Source organism: Podarcis cretensis (genome assembly GCF_951804945.1).
Source record: "Podarcis cretensis genome assembly, chromosome: 13".
In the NCBI taxonomy this organism is placed as follows: Eukaryota; Metazoa; Chordata; class Lepidosauria; order Squamata; family Lacertidae; genus Podarcis; species Podarcis cretensis.
In genome coordinates, this window is record NC_137182.1 from 38543078 (window position 1) to 38566315 (window position 23238).

At 45.6% G+C, this 23238-nt stretch overlaps 1 protein-coding gene across 1 annotated transcript in view; it reads right to left on the bottom strand.

The window, feature by feature from the left end:
* Positions 1-23238, bottom strand: part of PRKCG (protein kinase C gamma) — a 47119-nt gene that overhangs the window by 23191 nt on the left and 690 nt on the right. Inside the window, exon 2 of the mRNA XM_079951213.1 lies at positions 5896-5927. Coding sequence (XP_079807339.1) covers positions 5896-5927 — 32 coding nt within the window. The remainder of the gene's footprint in view (positions 1-5895; positions 5928-23238) is intronic.

The following is a 23238-nucleotide window of genomic DNA, read 5'->3' on the forward strand; positions in this document are numbered from 1 at the left end:
ACCATGTGACGTTACCATATGCTGAGGCAGACCAATGATCCTTCATTCCAGGTTGCATACAAACCACAATTAAAGCACATGACCATAGATGTCAACGTTTCCCTTTTTTTAAGGGAAATTTCCTTATTCCGAATAGGATCCCTCGCAAGAAAAGGAAAAAGTTGACAGCTATGCACATGACTTCCCCTCCCCCAAAGAATCCTGGGAGCTGTAGTTTTGCTTTGCATTTTGAATTGTGATGGGTAAGCTACCATTCCCATGGTTCTTTGGGGGAAGTCATGGGCTTTAAGTGAATGGTGTGTACACAGCCCCCGTGTTATCTATTCTGGCCGGCAGCGGCTGGCTAGAGTCCCTTTCCTATCCCTGCTACTTGATCATTAAAGACAAAACAAAGCCTGGACTGAACGCGAGACCTTTTGCTCGCAAAACATGAGGCCTACCACTGAGCTATGGGATCTCCTCCCGGCACTGGAACTTAGTACTCTGTGTTTAATGCTATGGAGAAAACTATCACCTCACTGGCTTCTGGCACTGGCTATGGCAGGTTAGAATCTTTTCTTCCCCTATCTGCTTTCACTGAAATGGTGAAGGCAGGAAGGGCGGACCCTAACCTTTTACCACCTCTGTGTTAGTATGCCAGGCTGTCTAAATGGGCCAATATTCATATGTGCTAATTGATCTCGACTTTGTACTCATGGGCTTTTCCATTAAAGCCAAGCAGCAAAAGTGCAAGGAGTGAGTGGGCTTTCTGGGGGGAGAGGAGAGACTGGATATTTATTAGTCTGCAAATGCAGGTGCAGGGTGAGGGGGTGACTTTTCTCTCCTTTCCTCCCCCCCCCCCACGCCTTCAGCATCTTCAGGCCTGAGATTTGGAAGATGGGTCTCCATGGCAACAGGCGGGGGACGAATCCACAAGTACCCGCACACAGCGGGGGAGGGGGATCGGACGGAGTCAGAGGAAGGGGGCAGGGAAGACTTTTGCTCAGGCACACACACACACACACACAGACATCCTCCGAGACAATTAGGATACAGCCCTCTCCCAGAGAACCGAGCCCTGCTTTTCACTTATCCATTCAGCGCCCCCTCCCCACAATACAGTTGCCCATGTTTCATTTGCAGCTGGGTCGAGTTAACAGGCATTTGACCTGCAGCAAACAGAAGGGGAACGTGTGCAGTCCAGACGCTGAAACCTTTGCCTGCTATTTCCTGTTCATCTTTAAGATGCCATTGTTGTTTTGCTGCTATTTCCTGCGTACCCAGCCGCTGTAAAATACACAAGGGCAGCCCAAGCCCATGAATTTCTAGCCAGTTGGCAACCCCTATCCCTGATCCATATCTCTTGCTCACTCACTTTTGTCAATGCCTTGGGTTCCCATGGCAACGGATTTACCAACTGAGCCATTGCCCTCTGTGTGTGTGTGTGTGTGTGTGATGTCCAGTGTACATAAGGGGAATTACAACACGAAGTGGAGGTGGTAGGAGCTGAGACCTAGAATACCTAAGGGTGGGGTGGGAAGGGGCAGGAATGTTACCCAGAGGGCTATGATGGAGCATGCCTGGATCCAGACTTCCTAAATTCTCCAGGAAAGGAATGGCGGCTGATGAGTTAAGAGGGCAAACTGGGTGCGGGAAAGAAGATGTTTGGGTCCTCTCAGCTGGGTAAAGGGATGCATAGTTGGAAAAGCAGGATATGATATGGGACATCAGTTGATTGGCAGGTGTTGACAGAGCTGGCAAGTGAGGAGGGGGGTTGCTTAGCAGCCGTAGTGTGGTTTCTTAGCAACCGGCAGGTCTGGACACAGAGAGCAGAAGATGTGTTTTGCAGAATGTAATAAAGTTGCCGGGGGGGGGGGTGGTTAGGCAGGGGGAGATCCTTAGGCCTCCATGGGGAAGGGAAACCTGAACCTAGAACATGCACTGTGGAAAGAAACAGCACGGGGAAGCCATAAATATTAAACTGGACGGGAGCTGACATGAATGTTTGTGAAAGGCAGGGTAGGGGCATCTCCAGGTGTTAAGTGCTGGCTTGCCAGCATGACTCTTCTTCACAAGTGCAACTGGTAGAGGAGGGAATTCCACACAAGCATAGGGGCCTGTGAAAATGTGCAGGGTTGGGAGGCCCGAAATGTATGTTCATGGGAGAATTTCTGCACGTGCTCACATGCATGAGGGTGAACGTCAGAGAGGGGGGGCTGGATACCTGTCGGAGAAAGGTGTCTGTGGGGGGCCACGCATCTCATGGCAAGCGAAAGGGCATGAGCACATGGCAGGGCATGTGCTTTTACATTTTCATTGGGTGTGCAGTAGAGCACATCCATGCTGTCTAATTAAGCACAATTGTGTCTACGGCCCAGTTCACATGTCATGAAGGGGCCTAGAAGGGCTCTTTCCCCTGCTGACACTTTTGTCTGAACCAGGAATCGTCTGTTTTGCTCCAACGAACCACAGTCAGTATGCCAAGAACAAATCTCGTTGATAGGTTGTGGTTTGTTGGCAGTGAAACAAGACGCAGTCCCTGGTTAAGACATAACGCTACGCCAGGGCTCATGAATTTCTTTCTTCTGTATGCTTGCAGAGAGGAGCAAAACAGACCAGAAAGGCACAACCCAGTAAGCAATTAACTTATGTTTTTCTGTGACATGTGAGAAAGGCCTATGGATAAATGAGGGCCTAACCGCGCATGGCACATGTTGTTTATCATTTTGGCTTTTTACTTATTTTGCAAAAAAAACCCCGCAGGATGTGGTTTTTCATAGAGGCCTGAAGGATATGGGTTACCAACCACTTACCCTCCAGTTTGTTTGCTGAAGGGGGGGGGGACATACCACAAGCTGCTTCCCCTACTCCCAGCAGAGGAAAATATATAGGTGACTTTATCTTTTCCCCTGTGGGATGAAAACCAAATTGTGTGTGATTTTCCACAGGAAGATACTGGAGGATAAAGGGATAAGGAGCCACTGTCCTCTTCTGGTCTTTAGTGGAAGGCTGCATACTTCATAGTGCTGGAGAGCTGGTGTGATCAAATACAGTGGTACCTTGGGTTACAGACACTTCAGGTTACATATGCTTCAGGTTACAGATTCCGCTAACCCAGAAATAGTACCTCGGGTTAAGAACTTTGCTTCAGGATGAGAACAGAAATCGTGCTCCGGCAGCGCGGCAGCAGCAGGAGGCCCCATTAGCTAAAGTGGTGCTTCAGGTTGAGAACAGTTTCAGGTTAAGAACGGACCTCCGGAACGAATTAAGTACTTAACCCGAGGTACCACTGTAGTGGCTAGAGTGCCAGATTAGAACCTGCGTGATCCCACTCAGCTATGAAGCCCACTGGGTGACCATAAACCAGTAACTCTGTATTCGATTGTGTTTACATTATCATTTACTCTTCCTCCAGTGCAGTCTCACCACAGGCTTTTGAATCTGTGTACGCACAATGTTACCCACAATGCAGAGCTATTCTGTACTTCCTTGAGAAATACTGCTGCTTTGAAGCCACATTCACTTCACAGTGAAACTGAGGTGTGTACACTTAAGGGAGCCATTGCACATGGGCAGATGGCAGCTTCATGAATATGAGTCAGAGGGGTTGCAGGGGCTTGCAGGGGCAGGGAAAGCAAATAGGTCATCGGGTGCAGACATCTGGTGTGTACGACAGCATACAAATGCAACTCTTGAAGCAAAGGGTTGGGGGTGGAGACAGATGATCTTGCTGCATTGTCAGCCATTAACGTGTACATGGCCTGAGTCTAGCATGTGTTGTGAGATTGTCGTCAGAATAAAGCGGAGAGGGAACCATGTATGCAGTCCTAAGCTTTTTCGAGAAGGAGAAATAGATAAAAATGTAGTCAATATATGTATTTATATTATGTATTATATTATGTATGTATATATGTATTTAAAATCAGGGGAGTAGGGAGTTGCAAGGTAACCACATATGACGGCTTCATGCGGAGGTTGATCCGAAGAATTAGTGCATCTTCATAGATTATAATTTCCTATGCAAAAAAACAGTCCCATGGACTGCAAGAAGATCAAACCTATCCATTCTTAAGGAAATCAGCCCCGAGTGCTCACTGGAAGGACAGATCCTGAAGCTGAGGCTCCAATACTTCGGCCACCTCATGAGAAGAGAAGACTCCCTGGAAAAGACCCTGATGTTCGGAAATACTTAGGGCACAAGGAGAAGGGGACGACAGAGGTCGAGAATTTGACCAAACTGCAGGAGGCAGTGGATGACAGGAGTGTCTGGTGTGCTCTGGTCCATGGGGTCACGAAGAGTCGGACATGACTAAACGACTAAACAACAACAAAATGCAAAAAACAACAACAACACACCACCATTTCTATACAGGGGGAAATGTATATACAGTAATGGCATAAAGTGCAGGGTTTGTTTCTGGGAGGGTGTGCAGGGGGATTCTGACATGAACACACACGGTGGAAGAAAACACTCCTGATAAATGCACAAAATGTGAAGTGGATACAAACAACTCCAAACATACTTTGAACATGTTTTGAGTTGTGGTGGATTTTGTTGGCCCTCCAAACATATTGAAACCAATGGAGGTAGGATCTTCTAAGTATGAGGTGAAGATTTGTGGCTAACTTTACAAGTATCTTGGTGGACGGTGTAATTGCCATCTTCCACACTACTGTGCATATGTATACTGGCATACACACACACACACACACACACACACCCCTGACCGGGGTGGGGGAAGAGCACAAGGAAGCTGGAGGCAGGTGCAAATGTGAAGGTAAATTTGGACTGAAGTGTCAGGTACAAGGGGAGTGGAAGAGACAGAAGTGTATATAAAATACAAGAAGAATGAGAGAGAGATTTCACAGCCCTAAAATAGACGAAGAAATCTAGTTCAGCGAAACAATAAAACCTGGCTCAGGGGCCATGTGTGTGTGAACTGCCTGATTAAAAAGGGAATTAGGGAAATTAGAAGCAACCCAGCCCAGCACCCACACAAATCCAGCTCTCCCTTCCTACTAAGAGCCTGTGAGTCCTGAATCCCAGCTCTTCTGTCCCCTACATGCCAGCCTGTACGCCACAGGAAGTTACTCTTCTCCCAAAGAACCCAGGTGCCCTGGCTCTTATTTAAAAACTTCCCTAAACAGGGCTGCCTTCAGATGTCTTCTAAATGTCATATAGTTTACGGTATTTCTTTGACAGCTGATGGGAGGGCGTTCCACAGGGCGGGTCCCACTACCAAGAATTCCCTCTGCCTGGTTCTCTGTAACTTCACTTCTCACAGTGAGGGAACCGCCAGAAGGCCCTCGGTGCTGGACCTCAGTGTCCGGGCTGAACGATGGGGGTGGAGACGCTCCTTCAGGTATACTGGGTGAATCCTGTCCTTTGTTCCCAGCTTTCCTGTTCCAACTAGATCTGCTGCTTTGTCTTCCCACAGAGGTTCTGTAAATTGAAAAGCTACCCAACAGGAACAAATTCAACTAGTGTATCTTCTCCCTAACTCCAAGTCACAAGAACACTGTTCTTGTTATGATCTGTTGTAAAAGTCATGGAACCGCCATCAAAAAGAAAGATTTCAAGTTACAGCAGCCCTTTTCCCCCAAGAGCAAACTCCTGACCCAGAGTTTGTCTTTATGCACATACAAACTGAGTGGAGAGAGTGCCTCTGAGGTACATGCAGAGTGCACTTCTTCCCTGAGCACTGACGTGCTACAAGCAATCCACCACATTATCTGGGCTGAGGGATGCATGTGGCTTCTGCTCCTGCAACCTCTCTTTTATAAAACTGCAATTCCTTCCCCGCTGTGACCCTGCTGGGGTGCTTCATATGCCTGATTGTGCTTTCACAACATGTGGTGCTCTCCTCATGAAAGGAGGACCAACCCAGAGAGGAAAGCCAAAAAAAAAATTCTTACCTAAGCACTGGAGCCCCTGCTTTCCAATCCCCCTGCATAGAAAGTTAAAATAAAAAGAAGGAAGAAAAGAAACAGGTTGTTAGCTCACACAAAGCGTAGGATGCCAGCTTTAAGGAGCACTCAGCTAGCAAATCCCTTAGATGTGACTTTAGCAGCACATTCATGTGCCAGGGAGAGGTGGGGGATAAGACAGACTTATAGGAAGGGAGTCATGCTGAGTGGTTAGAATGCCAGGAAACTGTGAATTTCAAAAATGCAAAGTCTCTTTTACCATGCCCATACAAGTTAGGGTTGCCATACATCTTAGACAAGTCACTCGGGGGCGGGGGCTCAACATTTTTGGGGTCTTCCTAAAAAAAAGGGTTGTCCTGCTTTATACTTTTTGAAATATGGCAACCCTAATACAAATTTATGTCCATTAACTGGATAATTTAACCTACAATAACAATAATCCTCCTGGTTACATACTCATAATCCCTAACATGGGTTACAATCTCCATAAGCAGAGGGTGGAGACAGAATCCTCCATTCTATTACACTGACGATAATTATCACTGGGTGACTGAAAGCACAATCTGATGAATTTTACTTACCAGTAGTCCCACTGTGTTTGGGCGGGGGGCATACTCCCAGGTAAGTGTGTGCAGGATTGCAGCCTCCATGCATTATTATTTATTAAATTTATCAATCACTTCACTCTCTCACTCTCTCTAATCAAAAAGTAACTCAAAGCTACACACAACAGAAAAGTAACACATACATTAAAACCAGCATAAAACGAAAACAAAATGAAATCTAAAACTCATTTGTATTTTTAAAATACACTAATTCCAGCCACTGAAGGAGGCCGCAGATGATTAAAAGCAAACAGCCTGGAGAAAGTTAAAACTCCCCCCGCCCCCCGTGCCTAAAGATAAGTAGCAACGGCACCAGGCATGCCTCCCTGGGAGAGTGTTCTGTAAGTGGGTGGGGAACCACCACTGAGAAGGCCTGCTCTTGTTCTCCACACCTCCCTCAGAGGGGGAACACAGAGAAGGGTCTCAGATGATGAGCACAGGGGTCAGGTTGGTTTATGTGGGGAGAAACAGTCTTTAAATTAGTATCAGATACAGTCTTAGCTCCTTTTACTGCCTGAGGCAAAGGACAAGATGGCACCCTCTCTCCCCACATTTCCATGTGCAGAAGCCAACACTAGACTAACAGGTAAATCTTATTTCAACACTGACAATGGGCAATTGTGTTCTCCTGTGGGCAGAATGCTACTTTAGGGGGCACAGGGCCCTGAACATCTCTTGTCCAACAATTTGCTGCTGCTCCTTATCCTCCTCACCGGGACAGGTTGACCACAGTCAGAGCCACGCTACACATTTAAGGCACATAAAGGTAAAGGGACCCCTGACCATTAGGTCCAGTCATGACCGACTCCGGGGTTGCGGCGCTCATCTCGCTTTATTGGCCGAGGGAGCCGGGGTACAGCTACCTGGTCATGACTAAGCCGCTTCTGGAGAACCAGAGCAGCGCACGGAAACGCCGTTAACCTTCCCTCCGGAGCGGTACCTATTTATCTACTTGTACTTTGAGGTGCTTTCGAACTGCTAGGTTGGCAGGAGCAGGGACCGAGCAACGGGAGCTCACTCCGTCGCGGGGATTCAAACCGCTGACCTTCTGATCGGCAAGTCCTAGGCTCTGTGGTTTAACCCACAGCGCCACTGCGTCCCATGGCTTCCCCCAAAGAATCCTGGGCACTGTAGCTTACACATTCACGCAGTGACAATTCCCAGCACTCTTAACCAACTACAGTACCCAGGATTCTCCTGTAGTATGAGCCTTTAGACTGAAGCAAGGGGGGGGGGGGAGTGGAACAGCCAAGATTCTTAGTTAAATATGTCAGCTAGTTAAATCCACACATACGCACATGCCATGGTAATAGTCTCCAAGAATTGACAGCCAGTATCTCAATGTTCCACCAGCTCTAACAGACACTGGAGATGGCAAAGCCTCTTTCAGCATGTAGGGAAATACAGTGTGTGTGTGTGTGTGTGTGTGTGTGTGTGTGTGTGTGTTCTTCTCTTTGTAGTCATTAGAATACTGATGAGGTCGCTTTTTTATTTTAAGGTTCAGCATTTGGCTTTAATTAAAAATGCACAAAAGGAATAAACTAGCCAAGCAGGAGGTTATGATGACAAGAGCAACTGGGAACATGAGGAGGGGGGCGGGAAACAAGGTGCTAGAAAAGCGAGCTGCAAACATCTCCTCTCTGCCACATACACAAATGCACACATATTTTAACTCATGGTAAGTTTTTAATTGGGCACTAGAAAGCTGCCTTGTACTGAGTAAGGTCATTGGTCCATCTAGCTCAGTATTGTCCACACTGACTGGCAGCAGCTGACCAGGGTTTCAGGCAGGTGTCTCTCCTAACCCTCCCCAGAGATGCCAAGGATTGAAAGTGGGGTGCTAATCAGGATAGCAAGAAGCATAAGAGGGCAGGGCTCCCCGACCTTTTAAAAGAGGGGATTTCGGCAGGTGTGGAGTCTGCTTACTCCGGGTCTAAATATAAATGAGAAATACAGTGGTACCTCGGGTTACATACGCTTCAGGTTACAGACTCCGCTAACCCATAAATAGTGCTTCAGGTTAAGAACTTTGCTTCAGGATAAGAACAGAAATCGGGCTCTGGCGGCGCGGCGGCAGCAGGAGGCCCCATTAGCTAAAGTGGTGCTTCAGGTTAAGAACAGTTTCAGGTTAAGAACGGATCTCCAGAACGAATTAAGTACTTAACCTGAGGTACCACTGTAATAGGAAATGGGGGGGCATGGGGGAGGAGCCTGAGAAATGTAGGACTCTTTGGCTGTTTGTGAAGGAAAGGGGTTAAGGAGCAAGAATTAGGATTCAGCAGTCCTGAGTTCTGAGCAATCAGAAAGAAAGGAATTCTGGGCCAGGAATGGTGGTCATAAATTTTGTTCCTCCTGCCCACCCATCCGCACAAAAACAAAAACGGGGCCTGTCCAGTTCCGCACAATAGTTTTTGTAGGCCCTGCTCATGCATGCAGGGTTTTTCCCAGCATCCACATGACACTGTCCTCACCAAACTGCTATTCTGCATTATTTTCTCATTGCATCCAGTTTTACTATATCTGCAGAAATTCTGATACGCAAACAAAAAAAGGTAGAAATGGTAAATCCAGAGTAAAAGGGGGGGGGGGGGATATGGGATGGGACTTGGAGGAAGAAGGTATTGTGTGGAAGATGTAGAAGATTTTGTGCCATTAGAAACAAATAAGACATGCTGTGTACGCATTACTGGCTTAAAGCACAGCAAGGCTGTTCTTTTTCTCAGTTTGAACCAAAGCCGGCTTGTGGGGAAGATGCGTCAAAACTCGAAATGCCGTGTTTCACAAGAAAGAACTGTATGGATACAGGATATGGATTGTGGCTGGAGTCATGTGTATACCATTTCTCAAACCAGCAGTGGGAGCTCACTGGATGCAGAGCAAACAGCAGTGTGTGCGTATCGTGTGCAATATTCCCCATCCCTGCATATCCTTGTGGGGGAATGCTCTACCTGTTGAATTTCTGCAGGGCAGGAAAGTGTGTGTTAAAAGCAGAGAGTTTCTGCCATAAAGGGAAGGCAGCAATCTTAAAAGAGGGTTTGGAGGGGGAGGGTATAAAGGTGGCTGGCATTCAGGAGACCACCCTTTTATTCCAGATTAAGGAGGAAGTCCTATTTGCATTTCACCTGGGAGTAAGTGCCACTGAACTCAATAGGATTTACTTCTGAATAGGAACAGGTAGGTAATTACCACTGCCTGCCAATTCATGATCGCTAGCAAGGATAGTAATTCCTAAGATGTGTGACAGGGCACCTTCATACAAGAGACATAGATAGATAGACAGACAGACAGATGATAGATAGATAGATAGATAGATAGATAGATAGATAGATAGATAGATGATAGATAGATGCACCTTGTGAACCTACTGCAAAAGGAGGCTGCCCACCGCATCTCTGAATGAGTCCCTGTTCTTGCCTCACCTCTTCCAATCACCTTTTATGGGTGGCAAGCCATTCTGCTGCATGTATTCTCAGGGGGTTGGACTAGATTACCCTTGGGATCACTTCCAACTCTACAATTCTATGGTCATTGCTGCAGGAAGGATGAATTCATACAGCAAGAGATGCAGCAGGGTTACATGCCCACAACTGGGTTGAATGGTACTCTTATTCAGCAAAACAGTTATTGGATTATACTGCTGTTTTTAGTGATGATTTTATATATATAATTTTATTATGTATATTGTGCTCTTACGAGTTGGAAGCTTGTGAGGGGGCTTGGCCCTAAAAGGCAACCTAAAAATATCTTAAATAAATAATAGAACAGTGACTCATGCGGAGGCCCAAAAGGTGGGCTCTTCCTTCTAAGGTAGATCTTCCTCTTGGGGTAAATGATACATAATCACAGCGGACATGTGTTTTAAAACTGGATTCCTATAGGGAGGGGTAGAGATGTAGGACCAACATAAAGCATAGTATGCGAGGGGGGGCTGAATCCTCCTCACACCCATGCCTCCCCCAGGCACAAAAACGGCACTATTTCCCAAGCAACTTTTTCTTTACTGTCGCTCTAAGAAATGTAAATAGATGGAAAAGTTTGGTGGAGGAGACTTGGGAAGATTCATGCCCCTTTCCGTCTCTCCAGTATTGTGTTTTCTATCTCCACCCCACTTTATAGGAATTCACCCCTCCCACATTCTAACATGTGAGTACAACAGGGGAGTGTGTCTCCCATTTATCACCAAAAAACCGTGAAGAGGAAAAACAAACTTATTTTTAAACACACACACAGAGAGACCCCCCCCCTCCTAAACTATGGATAAGAAATGTGAGCTGAAGTATGTTTCGTAGCAATTACTCCACAAGGAGAGATCCTGAAGATATATATGCCTGAGGGGCGTTCCCTTCCCAGGCCTGAGTGGGTGAATACAACCAGAGAAATTGACCCAGAGATTCTGTGGAGATATTTTAAGAAAAAAGGGGGTGTAGAAAGAAAAACAGCTCATATCTCTGGGCCTGACAAATGTTTGGAAAAGGAAAGCTGGCAGGGTGGGGCGGTGGTGTGAAGACCCTGAAACATTTGATCCCACCTCTTTTGGGGGGGGAGGGAGGAAAGACTAATGGGTGCAGTGAAAGGGTTTGATTTCTCTGTTTCTGACTGGTGTTTTTCTTTATTTCCCCCCACTACAGGTCTATGTCTTTGAGTTTCCAGATCCCTTGGTGTTCCAGGGATGGATCAAAGCCACTCTACATCTTTACAGCTTTTAAAATGTGAGGACAAAGACGGAGCAGGAGGTGGCCAGGAAGGATGCTGAGATATAACCCAGAATTGTAGGCTTTGAATTTTTGGGTAAAGAATAGATTCTGCCCCACAGTTCGGGTTGCCAGCCTTTCCCCCGGTCCCTGTCAGAGCCTCTGTGCCTTTCAAAGCTGCCTCATGACAAGCGGACATTTGACAGGTGATGCTTTTCTCTCAGTGGAGGAGCAGCGAGGGGGAAGCCTAGAGATCCCTTAATGGGGATCACAACAAACAAGGCTGACAAGCTGAAGATGGCTCCTGTCCTAGTTCCTTATCTGCAGTTCCTAGTTCCCTATTTTTTTAACTGTTTTTTTTAAAAAAAAAAACAGGTTCAGAACAGTACGGGAAAGTGGGAAGGGGGTTAAACAGTTGTACACCAAAATAGGATTTGGACCACCCCAAACCATACATTCCTATAATGGGGACATTGTCGTGTGTGTGTGTGTAATCTACTGACTGGTGCAAGAGTCCACAGCCTTTCAAATAGGGTGTATGTATCGTCCCTCATGTTAAAATCACAACTATAAAGGACTCCAGGATCAGGAAGTACCTCATGAAGACTTACCAAGGACTATTTGGGAGTGCAGTGCCCCAACCCTTTATTATAATTGTTATTTTAATGTGAGGGTTGAAGAAAACCCACTTACAAAATTGGACAGCTCCTTACAGCAGCACATAGGAGGCAGTTTCTCTGTTGTATGGAAATATGATCTAAGGTCGTTCGTTGATTATCTGAAGGGGCAGACATATTTGAAACTTCATCCAAGATTCACCCTTGCTCCTTTAAGTCAAGTAGGGAGCCCGGGCCTGCAAGTAAACAATCAGGAATGACCCTGGGGGCTCATCCATACTTCCGCTTGTCCTGTGCCTAGAAAGCATGGGTCCAAGTAGTTTTCCCCTTGCCTCGCTCCTTTCCGAGGGAAAACCCACTCTTTAGTGATAGATCAGAAGAAATGGCGACCCGAGGAAAACTTGAATTGCTGTTTGTTCTGATTGAGCACCAAAGAGCAGCTTTCCCTGAGGGAAACCAATGGGACATGAGGAAGTATGGATAAGCCTTTAGTCTCGTGCCTGTTATGCCCTATAACCAGCTCAATAACCCCACCTGTTAGGGGGTGCTGAGCAAAAGAACAAAAGAAAAGCTTGTTCAGATTAAGCCACCAGACGCCTCAGAGAAGCCCACAAGCAGCATTTCTTCCCATCTTCCTCCTTGCTGAGTTCTATAAGGGTTAACACTGAGACTAAGGGCATAAGAAGTCCTTGCTGGATCAAGCCAATGGCCCATCTAACCCATCATCCTGTTCTCACAGTGGCTAACCAGATGTCTATGGGAAGCCTGCAAGCAGGAACTAAGCACTAGAGCACTCTTCCCTCCTGAAGTTTCCAACAGCTGGTGTTCAGAAGCATACTACCTCTGACAGAGGAGCTAGAAAAGAGACATTAGAATTAGTAGCCACTGATGAACAGGGAAAGACTGGGTTTATATAAATATTTTTCTGTGTGTCCATGAGAACACGTGTTTTAATCATTCTAAAACTGCACACAGTTCAATGCTTGCTCTACATAGACACTTCTGATTTTGCTGGGGCGTGCATAATCTTGGAAAGTGATGCCAAAATAAACAGGCACTGTGTGGTGTGTGGTTCACACCGGCCCCCTGCTCCTCTGCTCTGCATTTAACAGTAGCTTGCTCTGAAGACATTAGCAGGTTTGCCACCAGGCCTTGAAACGTTTTTACTGTATTTGCTGATGTTTGCAGATCAAAGTGTTGTGAACGGTACAGGAGGAGGTCAGGGGGTTTTCCCACAGATAAATCTGGAAACTGAAGGGGGTTTGGGAATAAAGTTCAAGAGAGAGTTCTGTCTGCATAGAACGGAGAACAGGCAAACATCTGCAGATGCCCACCATAGTAGGTGAATGTCAGCAGAATCTGTAACCATAAACTGTAAGCCCTGGTGATTTAAAAGGAACTTGCTGCCACATAAATGCATACAGACCTAAGGAGAAACAGTTTAATTGTCAACCTCTTTAATTTAAGTTTAATTGTCAACCTCTTTGAAGGTAAGCAAGGAGGGGCAAGGTGGGAGGTGGGTAGAAAGAATGACCACATGGTTTGTCCAACCCATAGCCAGGGTAAAGGGGCTTCACAGTACAATTTGTGCATGGGTGTGGGTGGGTGTACACACACACACACACACACACACACACACATTTAGTATTTAAAATCCAACAAAGCACGAACTGTTAAACAGATATGTCAGCAATTCTTATTCTAATATTACAAACCAACCAGTAGGCTGGCTGGCTTTGCTTCCTCGCTGCACACCACTTATTTTATTACGTTGTGGCAATTAACACTCATGTTTTTCAACACTTGGGTGCAGCTCTACTAAACAGACAGGGTGGAAGGAAAAGGCATCTAGGTAGCAAAGGGCATGGACTGGAAGTGGCACAAAGCATTCACAGCTCTAGCAACATCTAGCAATACTCCCCTACCCCACCCTTCGCTCTGCATGCTGCAGTTCAGTAGCACTAGAATCTAGAAGGAGTTGCATTTTGATGCAGGACTCAATCCCTCCTGGCTCTGGAAAAGGGCCTTCTGTTTTTGCCATTGTGCTCTCAGTGGTAACCTGAAATTGAACTGCAGACCTTGTTTTAAGGACCAAACCATAGGTTATACAGGAAAGCCATGATGTTTCCCCCAATTTAAATTCCTAGAATTTCGTTTAGAAATCTTCCCCAGCCCTCCATGGAGATGCTAGGGACTGCACTTGGGGCCTTCTACTTGCAAAGCATTAACATTAACACTCTTTCAAGGCCTATCTTTACAGCCTTAAGGACTAGAAACTTGGTTCATTTTACTTGAAAGCTAAGATTCTCAGGATGCTAACTTCTGCACACCATGTCAAAATGCACACGTGGCCCCATGCTTTAGCAGAATCTCAGAACTCACATGGCATGTTCATGGTTGTGGTTTTTCTTATGGACCATGCAAGCATGCTTATTAGCGAAATGACCGGTGTGGAGAACATATCATTTGCTATTGTGCTTATGGAACCAGGAGATGGTAGTTATTCTACTTAATCAAGGTGGGGAGACCTGTCTTGTGTCTCTGTCTTTAACTGAGGTTTAGGACACTTCCAGACTGTTGATGTTTTCGTGTGGGATTCAATCACATACTGGCAAATTAAAGTAGCATAATCAAAGTTGACTTGGTACTCTTGCAACAAATCCACTTCCTCAAAAACCCACACATTTTGTGGGTAACAACTGCATTGTGAAGCCTCCCCATATAAAAGATCAGAATGAATTTTCCATGAATAGCTTGTGTTGTCTAACCTCCTTGCAAACAGTGTACAAAAAAAATCAGGATGAACATTCAATAAACAGGCTGTCTGGAAGTGAGACCTTGTTCTACGGAAATCAGCAAGCGAAGCTTTTCGTGACACAGAGCTAAAGACCTAGTATCAATTGCCTGGTAACATCTGCAGACCAAACGGCACTTTAAAGCAGGGGAGTAAGTGTTGGTTCAAAAAGGGGCTATCCTACTCCTCAGTCCTGTTTTGCTGGTAGTTATCCAGGTGAAGTTCACAGTCAAAAGCACCTTGCATGAGCTTTGGCCAACAAACCAGCTGAAATCCCTCCTTTCTGACTAGGAGATGCAGCACGCTCTCATGCATGCAACAGTAACCTCTCATTTTAACTGCTATGGGAATGCATTGGCACTGGGCTGCCCTTGAAAATGACTCAGGAGCTTCAGGTTCTGCAGAATACAGCAAGCCTGCTCGTTAGCCAGCTTGAGTAGGAAAAAGTGTTTTTACTCTGGTGCATGACCCATCTGCACTGGCTTCTAGTTTGCTTCCTTGTCCAGTTCAAGGCAGTGGTCCTAGGTCCTGTTGCTCTAAGTATCATGGAATTGTACAGCTGGAAGGGACCACAAGGACCATCAAGTCCAAGCCACTGCAATGCAGGAATCCTTTGTCTAATGTGGAGCTGAAACCCACAACCCTGAGATTAAGAGTCTCCTGCTCTACCAACCGAGCTATCCCAGCATCTTCTCCCTTATATGCCACTGCACCTGCTCTGTAAGATCAACAGGTGAAATATTTTAGCCTGCTTCAGAAGGACCGTGTTTATGGTGGTAACTTCCATTTAAGACCTTATTCCCAAGAGAGATTGGGCTGCTTGGCCCCTTTCCCAAATGAGCATTTGACACACTAGTGGGAACTGTTTGGTTTCTTCAGCCTTTGCCAGCATTCTGTTTCACAGCCCAAGCAAATGCACATTTACTCAAAGTAAGTCTCACTGAATACAGCGGAGTCTTACTTTCAACAGACTGCAACTTTGCTTCTTGCCTTATGAGCTGGGAACTGGATTTGTCCCTCTGTTGTTTCTTCTCTGCCTTAAATTCTAGCAGAGTTTAGGGTTGACGGTTTTCATTATTTTTACTTTTCTGCTTTTACTGTGTTTAATGCGTTTTAAATAGATTCTCTGTATGTTTGTGTTATGTCACTTTGAGCACCCAATATGGGCTACAAACGTTGACTCATGAGATTTTATAAATAAATAAAGAATGAAATAAATACGAGGGTAAGATCTGGGTGTCTATGTGGCAAGTCCCCAGCTGTCACATCCCCCAAATGGGGATGTAAATGTTTGTATGTCTTTGGAGTTAGTAGTTATTATAAAGACTTCTGTGCCCTCTGCTATGTGAGTCATTAACAGAGATGAGGGGTTTAGCATATTTTGTCTCTGCCTGACACTAACTCCCGAGGCTGCGGGGGTGCTGGTGTCGAAGCTCCAGGTTTTTCCACAAGCTGACACACAGCTGCCTTTTCGGCTAACTTCAAACAGAATTTCATACCTCTTCCAACAGCCTTTTCTCCTCATCACATCCTTATCAGTCTTTGGGAAGGATCCTCTTATCCATACAGTGCCATTACTGTATGTGGCACTTTATAGAGTCACACAATCGTAGCAGAACTCCCTGCCCTGTGGAGCTTACAAATCTAGATAGTATGGAGGATAACAGAACAAAGGCAATGGTTAACAAGGGAGAAATATTGTGCAGAATCAGGGCCATGTCTGGCATGGCATGACAGGAGATTCAAGAGCAGGGATTATTATCAGGGGGTTTTTCCAAGTCCTAATATTTTTTTGGCCTGCTGGGCAAAACATATAGGTACCTGCAAGTTTTCCTCCACGGGACAAACTGCCACTTGGGAAGAGATTGTTTTAATTGAGCAAAATAGCACTGAAAGAAAGTGTTACACTCCACTGCCTCTCTGACCTGTTCCAAACTGAAGCTCCTTCCCACCCCAGTATGGTGGGGGGATTTTTGCCCTGTGGAGGGGACATACAGGAACCTGTATCCTTTCCTGGAGGGGCAGGGAAGCAGCCCAGGGGGTTGAATGGGAAAGCAGCTGGAAGGGAAAGGGGTAAGAGGCACATCTCTCCCTTTACTACTTTCTCATATCCATGCAGAAAACAGCTTCAGAGGCAGCCTTTGATTTAAAGGAGAAAATCTGATAAATGTTCCTCATAGCCGAGTGTAACATGTAGTTCACCCCTTTGAAGAATAAGGTGGATTCAACAGGGCTCACAGCCCTATAAAAACACCTAAGATCAGGCTGTAAGTACTTCAGCAGTCTAACTGGTCAAGGGCTTATCCACACTTCCTCTTGTCCTGCTGCTTCTTCCTGGGGAAAACTGTTCTTTAGCACTCAGTCGGAGCAAAAGGCAATTGGGTTTTTCTGAGGATTGGCGTTTGTTCCGATTCAGAGCAGGTCTTCCTTGGGAAGGGAGTGGGGCAAGGGGGAAAACCACTCGGACTCGTGCTTCCTAGCCGTGGGACTAGCGGGAGTGTAGCCCAGCCCTCAGTGAGATCAGAGTCCAGTGCCAGCACAGTCACTTCTGGAAATTCGGCCATGATGCAGCCATGTTGACCCGGATGCCTCCCATCTCTTCCACCCACAGTGAGAGCACAGGACCACCACCACCCACCCACCCACCCACCAAGTCAACACTCCACATCCCGTTACAAGCAGAAGCTGCTGTGTTATCTAAAGAGTAGCCAGCATGGGCCAGTGTAGTGTCGGGCAGTGGTGAAAGTGTTGTCAGGGCTTAGGAGGGAAAAGCAAGGGTGCCCTTAATGAAATCCACAAGCTCCACCCCTTGGCTCCCCTCAAATTTAGTTACATCATGGACTCAGACCCCCTGCGATGCAAATACTGAGTACTGGACCTAGGAATGGAGAGACATAGGTTCACATCCTTGCTCAGCTGTAAAACTTACTGAGTGAGCTTGAGCCAATCATCGGCAATCTGCCTAACCTGCTTCACACAGAATTGTTGAGTGGGACAAAAGGGGGAGCCATGTTTACCCCCTTGAGCTGCCTGAAGGAAGAGGTAGCTGCATAAAACGCACACATAACCAGATGGTGTGGCCAATACTGTAACTTCATGAACTTTCTGGTGTCATTTGTACAAGTTCTCCTTAAATGTGACAGACCCTGTCATCGTTCCCTCTAATAATGAACTCATCTGGTGATTGCCAACAGGACGCTACCTAGTAAGAAATAGCAAGGTAGCATCAGAACCTCTGGGTGAACGCTAACCTGCAAAAAGTACAAAGAATATATAGGAAAAACAACCTAATGTGCACCCCCATTCACCCTCCCTCAAAAAGAGCAGCCCAAAGAAGGTTCTAGCATGCTCAGTGGCCACAGACTGCCTCTTGCGGGTACAGAGCATGAAATAGAATCTTAGAGGAGATCATGGCTGACTGACAGACCCAGTGAACCAGAGCACTTCAACATTTTGTTGCAGGTTCCCATTTGGGATCTGTGACATCATTCTGCTTTCCCCCTACCCATGATGTCTTTTTCGAAAGCAGGGGAGCAGTTTGCTGCTACGCCACAGTGAGCTAAAACAAGTACAAACCTTGGTTAGCCTAGAGAGAGCTAAATTGCAAGCACCCAGGTTCGGGGAACACACTAAGCCAAGCCATAGATTTTCTCAGCATGGCACAGCAGCAAAATCAGGAGTAGGTAACGTAAGGCCCATGGGCCAGATGTGGCCCAATTGCCTTCTCAATCCGGCCCACAGACAGTCCGGGAATCAGCATGTTTTTACATGAGTAGAATGTGTCCTTTTATTTAAAATGCATCTCTGGGTTATTTGTGGGGCATAGAAATTCGTTCATTCCCCCACCCAAAAGAAATATAGTCTGGCCCACCATTTCACCCCATTTCACCTTCCCATCCCTTTCCTTACTACAAAAAGTCTGAATTGTTTTGAAGTGGGTTTGTTGCAGAAGAGCTCTCTGGTCCACTTTTAGTTGTGCAATCCTAATTTTGCCAGTATGCTGCTTAATCACTCCTGCAAAATAGTGACAGTCTGGTGGGGACCCTGATTTCTTCTTTTGTCCTTCTGCCCTGTTCCCTCCACGCCCATTGATTTCCTGCAACATCTTGCCCAATAAACAGTTCTAGAGAACTCAAAAGCTTGCAACAACTCTGTGACAGTTTGGTTAGGCCTAACAAAGTTAATACCCTACGGTGGATATCAGAGGGTTTTTTTTGTCTTTCTTATGGACCTTTGCTCTTTTATCTGAATTTGTTTGTTTCTGTTCATATAGACCTATCAAAGTTTTGTAGCAGCCTACAAAGAACAAGAGGGACGCAGGTAGCGCTGTGGGTTAAACCACAGAGCCTAGGACTTGACGATCAGAAGGTTGGCGGTTCGAATCCCCGTGACGGGGGTGAGCTCAGTCCCTGCTCCTGCCAACCTAGCAGTTCGAAAGCATGTCAAAGTGCAAGTAGATAAATAGGTACCACTTTGGCGGGAAGGTAAACGGCGTTTCCGTGCGCTGCTCTGGTTCGCCAGAAGCGGCTTAGTCATGCCCGCTCCCTCGGCCAATAAAACGAGATGAGCGCCGCAACCCCAGAGTCGGTCACGACTGGACCTAATGGTCAGGGGTCCCTTTACCTTTACAAAGAACAAGAAAACAGGTTCCTACTGCAAGGAGCTTACCATCTAAAATTTGACATGAGGCACCTGTTATGCTTCTTCTTTTGCTTGTTGTTTCTACAAATCAATAAAATCCACAGCTCTTAACAAATGACCTCAGGGAGGCAAAAGAGAGGGGGAGAGATGGAGGCTAAGAACTTCACGTGCTTGTACTAAGGCTTCAGTTTCAGTAGGGGTCAGGGACTAAGGCAGGGGTGTGGAAGCTGTTGTCCTCCTGATGTCGCTGGACTCCAGCTCCCATTAGCCCTGGCCAGCAAGGACAATGACTAGGGCTGATGGGAGTTGTAGTTCAACATCACATACAAGGACACAGTCCTAGATGAAACCACCACAGAGAAGTGTGGAAAGGCATACAACTGTAACTGCAATAAGAAGCTTACAATGAGGTAGGAAAAATATGTACATTTCAGCAAGGCTTGCAAAGAAACATATGGCGCAATGATAATTATTATTGCATCGAAGAATGCTCTAAGCAGTTGACAACAGACAGGCTTCTGGATAAGGTCCTGTTTCGAAGGCCTTCCTCAGATGACAAACCCGCAAAAAGCATTTCAAGGCCCCAGCCGCAGTTTTCACAGCCAGAATGTTTATATCTCCAAAGAAGTTGCTTGATTCCAAGAGGATAACACCATTGCTAGGGTGCAAAGTTACAGGCAGCTGCATTACAGAGCCTTCTTCAACACAATAATAATTGTTGTTGAGCCATATGGTTCTTTGTAAGCTGTGCTGAAATGTATATGCTGCAATTGTGTTGGTATTTTGTCTACCTCAATATAAACTTATCATTATTAATATATCGTTGCTATAGCTGTGTGCCTTTTGGTACTATTCTGTGGTAGTTGTAGTTCAACAACATCTGGAGGGCCACAGCTTCTGCATCCCTGGACTAAGGGGTTACAGAAAAGGTCGAGGGGAAGGGTTGAGATGGAATTTGAAGGAAGTGAGAGAAGCAGCAGCAGACAGGGATTCTGCAAGGCCTAAATACAGCACTGCCTATAGCAGGGTTTCCCAAACTTGGGTTTGTAGCTGTTTTTTGGACTACAACTCCCATCATCCCTAGCTAACAAGAGCAGTGATCAGGGATGATGGGAACTGTAGTTCAAAAACAGCTGCAGACCCAAGTTTGGGAAACTGGTCTATTGGACTGGCAGGGTTTCAGGTGGTCTTTGCCAGGCCTACCTGGGGATGCCAGGGACTGAGCCTGAGATCCATTCCTCGCAGAGCATGTCCTCTGCCATCGAGCCATGTCCCCTACTGACTGCAGCGTGGGAGAAAGACAGGAGTCATTTGTGGGAACAGGAGACATTTAGATGACTGAGGTCACATCCACAGCATCCATTTAAAGCACTCATATAGCTTTTACAGTCCCAGAGAAGCCTAGAAGCTGTAGGTTTTTTAAGGATGCAGGCTGCAGTTCCCAGCACCCTCTCTCTTTTGGGTGGGGCGGGAAGCCATAACTGTTAAAAGCGCTATAAAAATCCTTTAAATGGATGGTGTGGCTTCAGCTTGAGGGTGGTGAAGCTGCTGAAGGAGCAATAGTCTTGGAGAGGGGATCTGTATTGGGATCTGAGCGCAGAGTGATAAAGGGGGCAGCTTAACGATGAGAAAGATCTCATCAGCATGATATATTTAACACAAAACACTTTCTTTCCATCCCCGTTTTTCTCCATTCAGCTGCAGAGGAATATGGCTTGCTCTCCTTGTCTATTCATAGCAATCCAACCTTTCTGCATACTTGAAAAACAGTTGTTACCTGAGCCTTACAACCGTTGCTTTGCCTCCCACCTGTTGGTTATATTTTTACGGATCCTTCATGTTCTCTGCCCATAATAAGCAGAAAATGTATTATGTGCTGTTTGGTGTGTGTGCGCGTTGTGTGTGTGTGACCACAGAACCATGTGTCAGAACAAATTTCCATCACTTCTGCAGCCTTCAGGAATATGTCTGAGAGAAGTGTGTGTGTGTGTGTGTGTGTGTGTGTTTGAGAAAAGGTGCTTCTGGAGGCAGCAAAGAGGAACCCCAAATAAGAAAGGCTGCAGAGAGGGAATCATACATAATTGTGGCACATTGATATTTAGAAATATAGGGCATCACATTGTTGTTTTTTCTTGCTACACCCACTCTGAAAGCTGAAATTGCCATTTGGTATATAAAGGACTATATTAGGCAGCAGGGACCTATATCCCATACTTAATAACATATGTATCTCTTCAAGACGACAAGAAGCCCATGAGAGTACTGTGATTTTAGCAAGTCCCCTGATATCCTACTATATAAAACTTAAATGCTCTTCCTCACTAAATGGGTTTAATGGAGAGATAGTCCACCATTTGAGAATTTACAAACACAGCAACCCTACCACAATTGTGCACCTGTCAGAACTACAGGCTGTAGGAAAACAATCCCAAAATGAGGACAACTAGTAACAAAACACATTGAAACCAAAGGCCAGGGATATCTCTGACCAGCAATATCTCTTCGGAATACCTGAGTGTTCCTAGGCAATGCATGAGCCATGCATTGTTGTTTAAACTCAGAACCTATTTCCAAACTTCCAAAATATGGGTCAGGATTATGGATCCTGGAGATGATGACTATTTAAACAGTTATTTCTAGTGTGGGTTTTGACATCCTAAGGATCGCATCCTTTAAAAATATATATCCAAGTTTCTAGTCCTGGTTATTATGTGTTGAAACATCTCCTTGCCCTTCCCTCACTTCAATTCACCTCCATCAACATCATCTTTGCCACAAATAAATCCTACTTATTTCCACAGCTGAATCACAGAAAGTAAGATGAATTATGCAAAACTAGACACATTACGCAAATACACTTAATTTGCATAATATATTTTGATACACTCAATTCGCCCAACACATTCTGATTGCAGAATTAGATTTCCCGGAAGCAGAAATGTGGGCAAAAGAGAGAAGCACAGAATACACACAGGTAGTCATGGGGGCTCTTGGCTGAAACTAAAGGCTCTGCAGGGTCAAACTGAATTATATAGGGCCATGGGTTATGGGGGAGATGGAGGGACAGAGGATATGGCAAGATGTAGAGATATATTGGAAAGAACTAACTAGATCAATTGTGCCAAAGGCTTGGTATTACATGCAAATACAATAAATATAAATAAGAGGCTGCATGGATGGAAGTATGGATTTATAGATTGAGGAAAATCTACAGAAACAAAACTAGGGTGGTAAAAGGTGGTCAGACCATGTAGGTCTATGGGGCTTCAGAGACATATAGAGGAGTAATGGGATTATAGGACAAGGAACACCTGCAAGAAGGAAGACGAGAGAGAGAGAGAGAGAGAGAGAGAGAGAGAGAGAGAATATCACTTTGTATAAATTCCTCCGTTTGAACCTTGGCATCATCTTGGGAGGCAGAGTAAAAGTAGATACCTTAGTTAAAAAAAACTTGAAATAAAAGCCAGTAATGGTAGGGGAGGACAGGACCATTGGTCAGCTCAACTTCAGGACCAAGACTGCCCAAATTCTCCAGCAAGAAATTATATGACCTATCCAAATTTTACATAAATTAGCATCACTTTTTTGTTACAGAGACGAACAAGAACTTACACAGGACACTGCAGCCTTACCCCCTAACCACTAGAATTCCTACTTAGTAACCTCTGAGTTTTAGAGATTTCACCAAGCATGGCCCAAGACTAATCTGCACAACCACAATGAGGACTAGAAAGGTACCTAAAAAAATAAAAACAGAACAATCAGGTTATCAGGGTGCTGAATTCTGTGCTTGCTACTGTTTCTGCATCTAGACAGAACTACAGAACACAGGAAGCCCTTAATAAGGTAGCCCTTTATGGAGAAGAGTGATAGGACCACACGGTTATGGAATGTGGGGCGCAGGATTGCACAAGCAGCAGTAAAAGGGGTGGCAAGATCAAAGGCAAAGGTTACAGGGGGTCAGTGCAAATAGGGTCACATCA